This window comes from Atta colombica, unplaced genomic scaffold (assembly GCF_001594045.1).
Source record: "Atta colombica isolate Treedump-2 unplaced genomic scaffold, Acol1.0 scaffold166, whole genome shotgun sequence".
Classification (NCBI taxonomy): Eukaryota; Metazoa; Arthropoda; class Insecta; order Hymenoptera; family Formicidae; genus Atta; species Atta colombica.
The window spans coordinates 676117-688343 of NW_017259257.1; the positions used below are offsets into that span (position 1 = coordinate 676117).

General features: G+C 36.1%; 1 protein-coding gene across 1 annotated transcript in view; it reads left to right on the forward strand.

Moving 5' to 3' along the window:
* LOC108686245 (zinc finger CCCH domain-containing protein 13) overlaps positions 1-10009 on the forward strand; it is a 21817-nt gene extending 11808 nt beyond the window's left edge. The window contains exons 3-8 of the mRNA XM_018191445.1: positions 597-733; positions 2568-2783; positions 5560-6236; positions 6371-6570; positions 6644-6812; positions 7249-10009. Coding sequence (XP_018046934.1) covers positions 597-733; positions 2568-2783; positions 5560-6236; positions 6371-6570; positions 6644-6812; positions 7249-8968 — 3119 coding nt within the window. The 3' untranslated portion in view covers positions 8969-10009. The remainder of the gene's footprint in view (positions 1-596; positions 734-2567; positions 2784-5559; positions 6237-6370; positions 6571-6643; positions 6813-7248) is intronic.
* Positions 10010-12227: the final 2218 nt, after the last annotated feature.

Sequence of the window (12227 nt, forward strand, 5' to 3'; positions counted from 1 at the left end):
GCATCCCTCGTTTATTTTAGAGTAAATTTAAAGACAGAGATGGAATATGAGAGATGGATATGAATTTGACTAAAATAAGAAGTTATGAATAAAAAAAAATAAAAGAGACAAATATAAAAATCTACTAAGAGTAAAAATAAAATTTCCATAATTGATTGAAGATTAACGCAGCGTATTATGAGCTTATAACATATGTGACTCATATATTGTACACAAAACGTGAAAAGGAAACGATCAATTGATTCGACAGCCTTGATCCGTTTAAAAACAATTACCCAACCAAATGCATTCGCTCGGCGAGAGAAAATTGCAACACTTATGTTGGGTTCTCACTCCATACTCCGCGTCTAAGTTTTGCAATGCCGACGCTTCTTCGTGATTTACGTAATTTGTGGATGGCCTTTTTCCTTAATGTATCAGACAACTCATCGGGGCCATCGATATACTCCTCAGGCGAGCAAACCGAACTATTTTTACTCCTCAGACGTAATTCGCGCAACTGTAGAAAATCATGACTTCTACCCACGCTATCTAATGATTATTAAATATACATTAATATATTTTTACGTTTTGAATAACAAAATTGCTTTTTCCAGGAATTCTATTGGCCCACGCTGTCTCCGCAGCACTCAAGACAAGGCCAAAATTTAAGATTGCGACTACTTCCACAACAACGACCACCAGCACAACCGAGGTACCTCAAGAGGAAGAAAATGATCAAGCGAATTCGGAGGTATGTAAAAAAGACAACCACATTTAGAACAAACCACAAAGTAGTACAATTAATTCAATGTTATTTAAGGGTATTTGATAAATCAATAATTACATAAATCCTGATATTATATTTTCAAATTTGAGTATGATTTTGCATCAATTAAGAACCGATATACAATCTTAGATTAATGATTATAATTAAAATAATTTTGATAAATTCAATTTTGGATTTTACATAAATACAATAAAAAAAAACATTTTGTACATGTGTTAAATTTAACATTCCAACTGTATTATAGATAGGATTAAAAAATTCATTTCATGTAACTTACATATTTCTATTATCGAACTCGAATTATACATTCTTGTTTCAAATCATGCAATCGTGTCGTTCAGATGGCACGACGTAGGCGAAACATAATCCTTTATCGATCGTTGCAAAACCGACGCCATAGTCACGATGATCGTGTACTAAACGAGTTTTCATTTCGCCAATGTTTCTTTGCGAATAAAAGAAAATATCACGAATGCAACACAACGTAAATTAACTGGTAATATATCTTGGAAGCAAGGAGCTCATTGATCATCATGATAATATGATAAACATCGCGTGTCTCGTTCCAAATCACGAAGACAGCCCTGCGTAAATTTCTACGTCATGTAAATCCGGTTTAACATCAGGATTCATCCGTATCTGTATCTGCGAAGGCGCCGTAACGTTTTGATTAATGTATGTCGGCGTCAAATCAATTAATGTTCAAATAAACTCACGCTCGACAGATTCACCTTCGTATACAAACGAAATGACATCATATCGAACTCGAGTATCCATAAATATCGTATCAAACTCGAATGCTCATCGCTAATCATTATAACACGACTTCTTCAAGCGTGAAATAACTTTTCTACAAGATATCGGTCTACACGCTTTTCCATCCACGGTAGGCGGAAATTGTCATTATAGCAAAATCGATTATATTGAACGGAGGTATTTCCCGTAGAAAATAAAAGCCATTTTATGAGATTTGATATAGTCATATATCAAATCGTCGTCGGAAAAGTCACGACGCATTTTTCAACTCAAAATTGTATATACAATATCTTCGTTAAAAATGAACGAAATTTAAATTTTAAAGTTTGAAGTCTCTACTTTCAAAAGCTTACTATACACGTATTTTAGGAGTTTATGTAAGTTTGGTAATTTTTACATATAGAAGACTATCAGCTTTGAAAAAAATGAAAAATTTTCTTCTCACTTTGTAGGACTGTAACATGCTTAAAAAAAATTTGAAGACAATTTCGACTATCTATCATGAAAACTTGCAGATTTTCCTGCAAAATCATTTTTTCAAAATATTCCTACGATTTTTTGTTACTGAGTTATCGCGGATTAAATAAAAGGAGTATTTTGATTTTAATTGTTCATAACTCCATTAAAAAAATATCGTGACGTAATTCTTAAAACAGATTCTTAAAACTGAAGCTTTTCTCTATCGAATGGTATAATTGAATGTAGGATATATATAAATTTGAATTAAAAATATAACAAAAATACATCATGACTTTTCTGACAACTCCATATTTGTAATAAACTAATTTCAAATTTTTCCGATACTATAATGTTAACTTTGATGTTATACACAAAAAACTTGATACACGATACATGATACACAAAAAACTTAAGCAATAAGGAAATCAATGTTGGATTTGCGATTGCTTATGTCATGGCCTTATGTCATGGTCTCTACTGTGACTGATCAATTTGCTTACTGTTTACTGCTTAAATTTTTTTGTATGTCATGGTCCTTAGTTAAAAATCGCGAAAAAACTGCAATATTCATTTTACTTTCCAGACAACAACAGTCACGATCGAAACTAACGGAACGACTGGGCACACTTTAACGGGAATTCCACAGATCGACTACATATGGGATCCGAATTTACCGCGCGAATTAAATGGCTATAATCTCAGTGATTATCCATTTTACAATAGTATACCCGAGGATATCGATTTCAAATGCGACGGCTTACACGACGGATTCTACGCCAGCGTGCCACACAAGTGTCAGGTAATTAAAATTTAATTACATTAATTATAAAAATAGTATCTAGTCGAGAAAATAGCGGCATCTTTGAAAAGAAAGTGTAAAAGCAATGCAAATTTTTTATGTCGAATAATGTCCGTCATAACAAACAATACGTCAATTAAAGTCCATTTATTAAAACGAGATACTGCTACGCAATTTTAAACAGATAATAAAGTAGAATTACCTCTTCGTTAAAAAAAAGATGTCAATTCAAATGCGGCAAGAGGGAAATCAGTTGTCGCCTGAATGAATTCTGAAGAAAGATCTTCCAATGTTTCCTTCGCGTAATAAACAGGTGTCAATGATCTGAGAGCATTGCCTTCTAATTTCTAACATCGATGGAAAACAATCATCATTACTCGATTCCAGTGATCGGTCGATGCCATCTATGAAAGCTTGATTGATAAGCATTGACATCGACGTGAGCAACCACGAACGAAAGCGAGTTCTCGGACAAGACGCGAATACAAAAAAATACGTATCGATTGAGCACACTTTTACCAATCATCGCATCGTTGAGAGCGATCATTTCACCGTGAATCTCAGCACGAACCCGGGGAATCATGGGTTCGGCAAATAAAAGCGAGCGATTGAGAAATCGCATCGTTGCAGATTCATTCGCGTCGTTTGAATGAAACAAAATTATATAGTTCTGGAGTAATTACCGTATAGACAGTAAGCAGTAATTATTGTATATCTGTGTAGCAAACGAGAGGCATGAGTAATATTTATTATACAAAATCGAAAAGATCAACGTCGAACAATGCAATTTAAATCATCGCCGATTTTTGATACATTCTCGTTCGTACGACAAAGATAATCGACAAAGCTAGATCTTGATAATAGTCGTGTAATTGGCAATTACATATGAATAATCAAAAATTTGTCATAAACATTGCGATATATTATTGCTATGTATAGCCATATAATGTATCATTGTTATGTATAGCATATAACATATAATATCATTGCGATTAATACGATAAAATTGAGGTAGTTGTGTCTTTTCAAGGAGCGCCAAATAATTGATAGGTACACGATTAATTTTTCTATTGCAAGACTATTGTCTATTGCAAGAGCAATAAATTAGAAATCGATATCGAAAGTGAAAAAATCTTTTTTGCCGTCTGCAATAACAAGGTCATCGTGGAAAGAAGCCGAGGAAGAGGACTTTCGTGGTCTGCTACGCTTCCCGTCCCTGACCGTTCCGCGATTTACGTGCGCGCGACTCCTAGAATTGTGAAAGCGATTGCAAAGTAGCCCCTTTCCGACCGGACTCGGCTCGTTTTCTTATCGATCATTTTTGCGGGACTGCAGAACGAATGGAGCATTGTCATGCAAATGTAACGAGCAGAGTTCGTCGGCCCGGGACGTACTCTACGCAGCGCGTAGAAAAAAGGACCACCGGGAAGATCGGTCATCCTGTGTGTTTTGCGAAAGATTTGTCGCGGAAGAGAAATTGGGAAATGAGCAATTAATTCGTCACTGGCTTCCCGGAAATCACCTGCGATCGCTTAGATTATTTTCTAATCTTCCCAGTCTCAGATAGAATTTACAATTGTAATGAATCCTGCTAATTAATACTCCCGAACGGTGTAACATTGTTAACGTTTGCGGAGACAACGCTCATATAACTGACGACACTAAAGATACAAAAAGTTCATATACGGAAAGAAAGATGCATTCTGAATAATTCCAACTCTAGTTCATGCAAATAACCATGATTTTTTTTTGCATTTGCTATAGGGAAGTCTCAACCAACTAAACATTTTACCGACTTTCCACCGTAATTCTCCAAAGTTAAAATTATCTATAAGATCGGAATCTTCGAAACAGTATTATGTGATTCATTAAAATAAATGTAATCAATAATTTTGTTCAATAATTAATTAAATTAGTTTAATTCTTAATTATAAAATCTGGAAGATAAATTGAAATAAAGATTTGAAATAAAGATTGAAATAAAGAAAACTTTCAGTGAAATTACAATGATTCTAACTATACTGTATGATAATGTCGATGGAAATATTTTATACCCACATATATGCGTGAAACTCATTAGACGTGCGATCAGACGTTCGATGATCGTCTGACATTTATGTACATGTTACGAATTGAGTAAGATTCATGATTATTGGAAGGATCAGAGCTTCTACTTTTTACGAAGATCTCACAATCAGTGAAAGACGGTGCCGGACACTTATCGAAAGGATGTGCTCTGAATGATTCTAGATAATTCCTCTAGATAATTCTACGGCATTTGTACGTTCCAGATAATACCGCACACAGACATGAGTTTTTTTTTCATTCGTGACCATACCGTACAACGTACATTTATGCGACTCCGTGCAATTATTCGCACTCGCACATTCGCGGCCGCCGTGTGAAAGCTACGTCGGTGGCGCGTGCGGCAAGATCGCCCGCGTTCGTTCTCGGTGAAAAGTGTGCTGAAATCATCCTGTCGCCAACGTTTCGTTACTGCTAGAGGACGGTCAACATAACGAATCGTGAACGAGATTCCCGCAGTAGGCAATCAGAAAAGAAAACGACCGAGGCGCCTTCAAAAATCTCGAAAGTCTGACATGTGGCTCCAATTTGCCACCCACTTTCACCCATCGATCGCGATTCGATTTCGTAAACTTCCAGCGTCAAAATTCATTCCGTGTTCTTAATGGCCATCGCAATTAACGTCGCCATTCTTATTGATACGGTAGACGTGTCGCGATAATTCTAACATTACACGTATGTCCTCCTCAAGGTCTACCATCATTGTCTCTTTGGCACCCGCTATGACTTCCTGTGCGCCAATTTCACGGCGTTCGACCAGAAGACCTTCATCTGTCACTTCGTATCCGAAGTCGACTGTGCTAACTCCAAGAAATATTGGCACAGAAACGATGCTCTTTACCAAGCTACTACAACTACGACTACTACTACGACCACCGTGGCGCCGGTCACTGTGCCGACTAGCAGAACTTCTGGACGTGATCGAATTCCACCTAGAAGAAGACCTCCAGCGAGAAGAAGACCCTATGATTATTATGAGGAAGATTATTATGATGATGAGTACGATCGCTCGCGAGATTTCATCGGCCGAGACGACTACGAGTACGACGATCGGAAGTACAGGCGGGACCGGGATCGTGAGTTCAGGGATCGGGATCGTGATCGTGACTTCCGTGATAGGGATCCGCCAGCGCGCGGTAGAGATGATAGGGATCGAGATACCGCTAGGGACAGATATCCGGCAAGGGGGAATAGAAGGGACCCATCCAGGTCGAGGGATCCGCTGGAGGATGACTTGAGACCTCGGGGAAGAAATCCGGATCAAGGTATCAGATCTACATCGAGAGAGGTAGAAGATTCAGATGTATACGATAGACGCCCAGAGTCGAGAAACAGAGATACCGATGAACGAAGATATTCCGATAAGAGGTGAGAACATGCTGATGTTGATCCTATCGAAAACCACTTCGACATATCTTATATATGCAACAATACTTTTAGATACCATATTGTTCGAACGATACATGCTTACGAAACTTGATATTACATTCTGTTCACGTCAGATATAGAGATGATTACGACGATAAGGAACCTGCAGCACCTTCGGCGAGTGCGTCATTTAATGCGGAAGGTCTGGTGAAGCCGGCTGCACCTAGTATTTCGGTTTATTCGAGGCCAAGAACACCACCAAAGATTAGACGGCCAGTACCACTTTCGGAACAAGATAAATATGCGTATAAAACTACTCCTGCGCAGCCAACAGGTAAAATTATTCGAAAAAATTTTCAACAAAAAAGTTAGTAAATCGGTTTTTGAAAATAAAATTGTGATTAAAGAGGAGCCACGACGGCGACCAGCAGATCTGGCAGAGGATGATTATTACGATGATGAATTAGAGGATATCAGACCGAGAAGGCCACTCAGAAGAAGACCTTCTTACAGAGATAGAGACAGAGACAGAGATAGAGATTTCTATGAAACTCGGGATCGGGATCGTCCCCTCAGGTAGGTAAAGGTAACGTACACAACACCGATAAAGTTATATTCAAACTAAACTACTAAAAAAAAATTCATGTTCATAAATTTTGCTTTAAAGAAACAATAATTATCATTGTAATTAAAGCAAATATCATAATAAATCACTAATTTGATATTCATTATATCAATTATCATTCATTATTCAATTATTTTTTCTTAATTATTTCAATTATTCAATTATTTTAATGATAACATCAAGAAACTATTGATATAAATTATTGATAACATATTTTTTATCATAAAAATTTTTGTATAAAATTTTAAAATTGCTTTCTCTTTATAATAAATATAAAAGGGTGTTGTGAAAATCAATCTATAAAAAGTTTAATGCAATCATTGAACTTCATAATCATTAACAATAATTAATTATTATAATTAATAATAATGATAATTCATTTTTTAGAACTCGTTATCATTCACCGCCGGAAGAAGTACGACTAAGAACGCATCAGGATCGCTCGAGAGATCGTTACTACGATCGAGACAGAGATCGAAATAGGGATCGAGCTCTCGAGCGTGGAAAAGATCGCAGTCCCGAGAGATCCTCAGATCGCGATTCACGAGGAAGGTCGCAAGATTCTGAAAGACAAGAACGACCGTACTCGTCACGGGTTCTCGATCGCGAGAGAGAAGCCGAACGATCGCGATCTTCCTCGAGATCGAAGGATCTAGTGGATACCACTGAAGCATCCAGAAGACCCAACTCGAACGATAGAACAACCGAGAAGACTACAACTACAACCACTTCTACCACAACAACTACGACGACTTGTTTACCAGAACAGCTTATTCATAAACCTGAAGAAGACTCTAAAGACGCAGTGACCGATCGATCGGAAAAGCCATCTTATCCGGAACGACCAACTAGACCTATTCAAACTCAAAGTAGTCGTGTGGTGAGCGATATTGAGGATTATCACAGAAATTTGTCCGAGAATTCTCAGAGATTGTCTCAGCAAGTGGATTACCAAGATAGAGACCTAGAAGGTAGAAACGAACAGAATCATCAAATCGCGTATCCGGATGAATACTCTTCCGAGTATTACGACGAGCCATTGGAAGAGCCACCGTCTCCTCCTCCACCTCGAACCACCGTTCGAATCGTGAAGAGGCCTTTCCTACCGTCTCGAGGCGGTAATCCCAATCCGAGAGGATTATCACCGGTCGGCTCTAAAGCACCGCAATCGTCTAGAAGAGACGAAGAGACAACAACTGATCATCAAAGCACTTTAGGCGAGAATGACTACAGGAATTATTACGTGCAAGACGAACAAGAAGATAACAGAAACTTTAATCATCAGGCATCACCTCTGCGATCGGATAATAAGCAGACGTATGACGCTTATAAAACCGTACAAAGTGATCTTCAGAAGAAACAACGTCAGGAAGAGTATGATAGCGCGATAGCCAGACCGGCGTTACGAAAACCGATAGAGAAGAATAATGAGGAGGGAGTTTCGAGAGGCCCAGAAGATTTGTCAAACCCTTCCAAAGAATACTCCACTCAGAATCAGTCGTACGATTCGCGTAACCATCAAATTGAGAATCTAACGCCTAAATGGATAGAAAATTATTCGAGCGAAAAGCACGCAAATGTCGGCAATGTACAGACATCCTCGGGTTCTCCGATTCGCAGCAAAATGAGACATCCTTCCATCGAGACTACGCCAAATATCTACAGCTCGACGTACAAGAACGAGGACACTCAGGAACTGCCATCAGGACCAGGTAGCTACAGGGCAAAGCAAAGAATCAATGAAGTAACGCATCGCCTTCAGGATATTCCCGAGAGCGAGTACGATGTTACTCTAAACGACGCTCTGACGCCGACGTTGGTTCAAGAAGCTAATTTGCCGAGCGGATTCGTTCTACCTCTTCACAGACAGCTCGGTAGAGACACCGTGTTACAACCTTCTGAGAACAACTACAAGCTCTCCAGGCCAATCAATCAGCAGCAGCAACAGCAGCATCAACAAAAATCGTTCATTCCGAATCAGTTCCTACCGAGTGTCAGTAATAATGATCGGAGTCGAGCAGTGTATTACAGGACGCCGGAGGCTGTACAGATCAGCGGAACGCAATACAGACAGCAAAGACCGTGGCAAGATTATACGGCGTACTAAAGAGATGTACACCGTAATGTACCACCTACGAGTATTATGAGGAAGTGTTTGAGATTTCACGAGGAAGTGAAGTTTGAGGCGTACATCTTGCTTCAACGAGCGCTAAACGAGACTAATTTATACTGCCACCGAACGACTTAGGAAAGACACTTTCATGGAAGAAAAACTCTGCGTTCTTTTATGAAACTGACTTTCCGAACGGACCCATCGCGTTCGATTTTTAGCCCTGTTGCAATCAGATCGGTGTCTTTCATTCCAAAGAACGCGCGAAGCAATCGTCGCGCGTTCTAAAGGTAGAAAATAATTTACGGATGATTCAGTTAGATGTTAATAACTCGCGGGATTTCGAGATAAATTATTGCAAATTATAATAAAAGATGAGAAAAAAGATGAGATTATTGTCAATAGATTATTGTTGCGGAGTAGCACTATGCCACGCCTTTGGAAAAGAAACTACAATCAGATACAGAGAACAATGAGACATCAATCATTCTGATATTAATCGATACTTATTCACGCGTATTACCGCGATGAAAAGCAAAGGCAGGATTAATGTTCAACGATATAAAACCGATCGCAGATAACTCGTTCTGAGATCTTCGCTAGAGAAATTCTGAATAACTAGATCCACTTAAAATGATGTAGCACTACACAAATGCTGTAGCACATATCATATAATAAACTCGTTTCCCTTCTGAACTAGCAACGTGATGCAATAACAGAACTTAATACGTGATACATTCTAATAACAATGTAATTTGCGATATTAATCATTCACACATAAATCGTCACTGAAGTTTCAGGAGTGCTAAAAACAAATCTCCATTTTTCTTAACTATAAACAACCTTGTAAATAATCGTGTAACTCTAAAATGTGCTACGCATGTTCGTTAAATTGCGATTCAAAGTATTCAATGTGAAAAAGAAATTATATACATTAAGTTCGTCGAATTCGATAGCTATTACTAGCGGATAAGTCTTCCTGAGCGTATATCTTGTCTTAAAGCTATGTCGATATATTTACGTATGATATAAAAGAGTGAGAAAATTATATACTTACGTGTTATTCATTGCCCCTCATTACATTTTGGTTGTAATATGCAAATATAGCAATAATACTTGAAAATGTTCAGTTGCAGAATTTTTTGAGATTTTTATTTTTATTTGTACTTTATAGTACAAATGACATAAATTACACAACGGAACATTTGCCTCTAATTATAAGAAATTCATAAATATTACAAGGTGGAGTAGAGAAATTCAGAAATCGCGTAAAGACAACTAAATATTAGGTGTGGGAAAAAGTTCGTGGCATTTTTTTAATGTCATCTAATGGGAAAAACGCCACGAACTTTTTCCCACACCTAATATATCTTCGTACTAAAGTTTAAAGCGACAATTATTTTCAAATGACTTTAAATAATGCTGCTACTTACACTGCCTGTTAATGTGCAAAATGTATACAGAATGTTTTCGAAAGATCTGAAATTTACTTGTCATTAAAATAATTATTTATCAATTTAATTTAATTGCAAATTAATTTTTGAAAATTTATTATTGATATCTTAAAAAGCTCAGAATTGAAATTTTTCGAATATATCAACATCAACTTTTTCATTCCTAATAATCAGTAGAATAAATTTTCAAAGTTTGATCAGATTCTTCAGAAACGTCCCATATGAAGTAATAGAACTGTATCAAATATTGGTAACAGCAACAGTTATGTATTATTTACACGGAAAATATTTCATAATTAGATTATTCATTGTGCCGAGAAAATGCAATCGATCAACAACGAAAATTCAGTCATATAACATAAAATACATCACAGAGACATGATTGACAACTTAACGGAGCCACGACTACACAAATTGTTGTAAATATCTAGTTTTTTGACATAAAAAGAAAGAAAACATTTGAATTATCTCGATAAGAAAGTGATATTCAACAAATATTTATTACGATTTTGTATAAACGTGGCTATAATAATAACAGGATATTCAGTCATCAATGTTAAAATGCACTGACGTAATAACAAATGAGCAGACAGTACTAGTCACTTTGGATCGATAATAAATGTGAGTTGTCGCTGTATTAAAACTAATGCAATTATAATAATTCGCTAGTACCACTCGCCGTTCTCAGATTTGTACTTGCGAATTATAAAAATATCAAATCTAGACGGCGACCAAAGTCACTACTATACACTGAACAGTTGCTACGATCTTTTCGGGTTCTAATGCGTAGATTCTGTACAAAAATGATAGAGTACAAGAATAGGATACGTATATAATATATATGTATAATTCTCGAAAGCTTATTTTATTAATCTTTTACGAGATTTTACTAAAGCTCGCATTTGTCATAAATGATATATAGATAATACATCTTCCAATCACAATTAGATTAAATTATTAGGAAGAAATTGTTGTTGGCAAGAGTATGCAGTCCCGAATATCGTATTTACAAATTTTATTATTTTACAGAAATGTCGAAGAAATTAAAGAACAAGACATCTTTTTGGTATAAATGCAATCACTTCCAAATTTCCTGCAGTTTAAGTAAGTACTAATTTAGATCCACATAAAAATAATAAAGAGTTTATTTGGTATTCGTCCTAAATTTACATATCAGTAATGGATTAATAGAAAAAAAATTGTATTATTTGTAAATCGCAAAAAATATTTATGTATATGTAGTTATTAAATACCTAAATTGAAATATTCCTTTCAATGCTTAAATTTAATTATTATTATAGAGATCAAAAAATTAGCCGTAATTTAAGAAAATTTTAAAAAAGAGGATAATTTTAGCATATTAATCACATTACTTCATCAAATATTATTGTAAAAGAGAATAGACGTAATCCTATTCACAATAATGACACACAACATTTAATATAACTTTCCTAAATTCCAGCTATAGCGAGGATGGTGATAAAAAAAAACGATCACCTGATTATTATACACCTATTAATAGTATATAATTACTGACCAGCTTATTTTAATATCAATATAAAAAATTATGCTCTCAGTGAATGCTTAGAATTATCATAAACATAGTCTATTATGCTTTATACTTCTTAATCAACATCACATATAAATATAGATTCGGCAACTAGCGTGAAAGTAACAATGCTTTTACATTCTCGATGGATAAAGTAAACGTTACAGTTTCCCAAAAATATTTCATGTTTTGGAATTGTAAGCATACAATTATGTATGCAATTATACAATCATTATAATTATATAAAGTATAT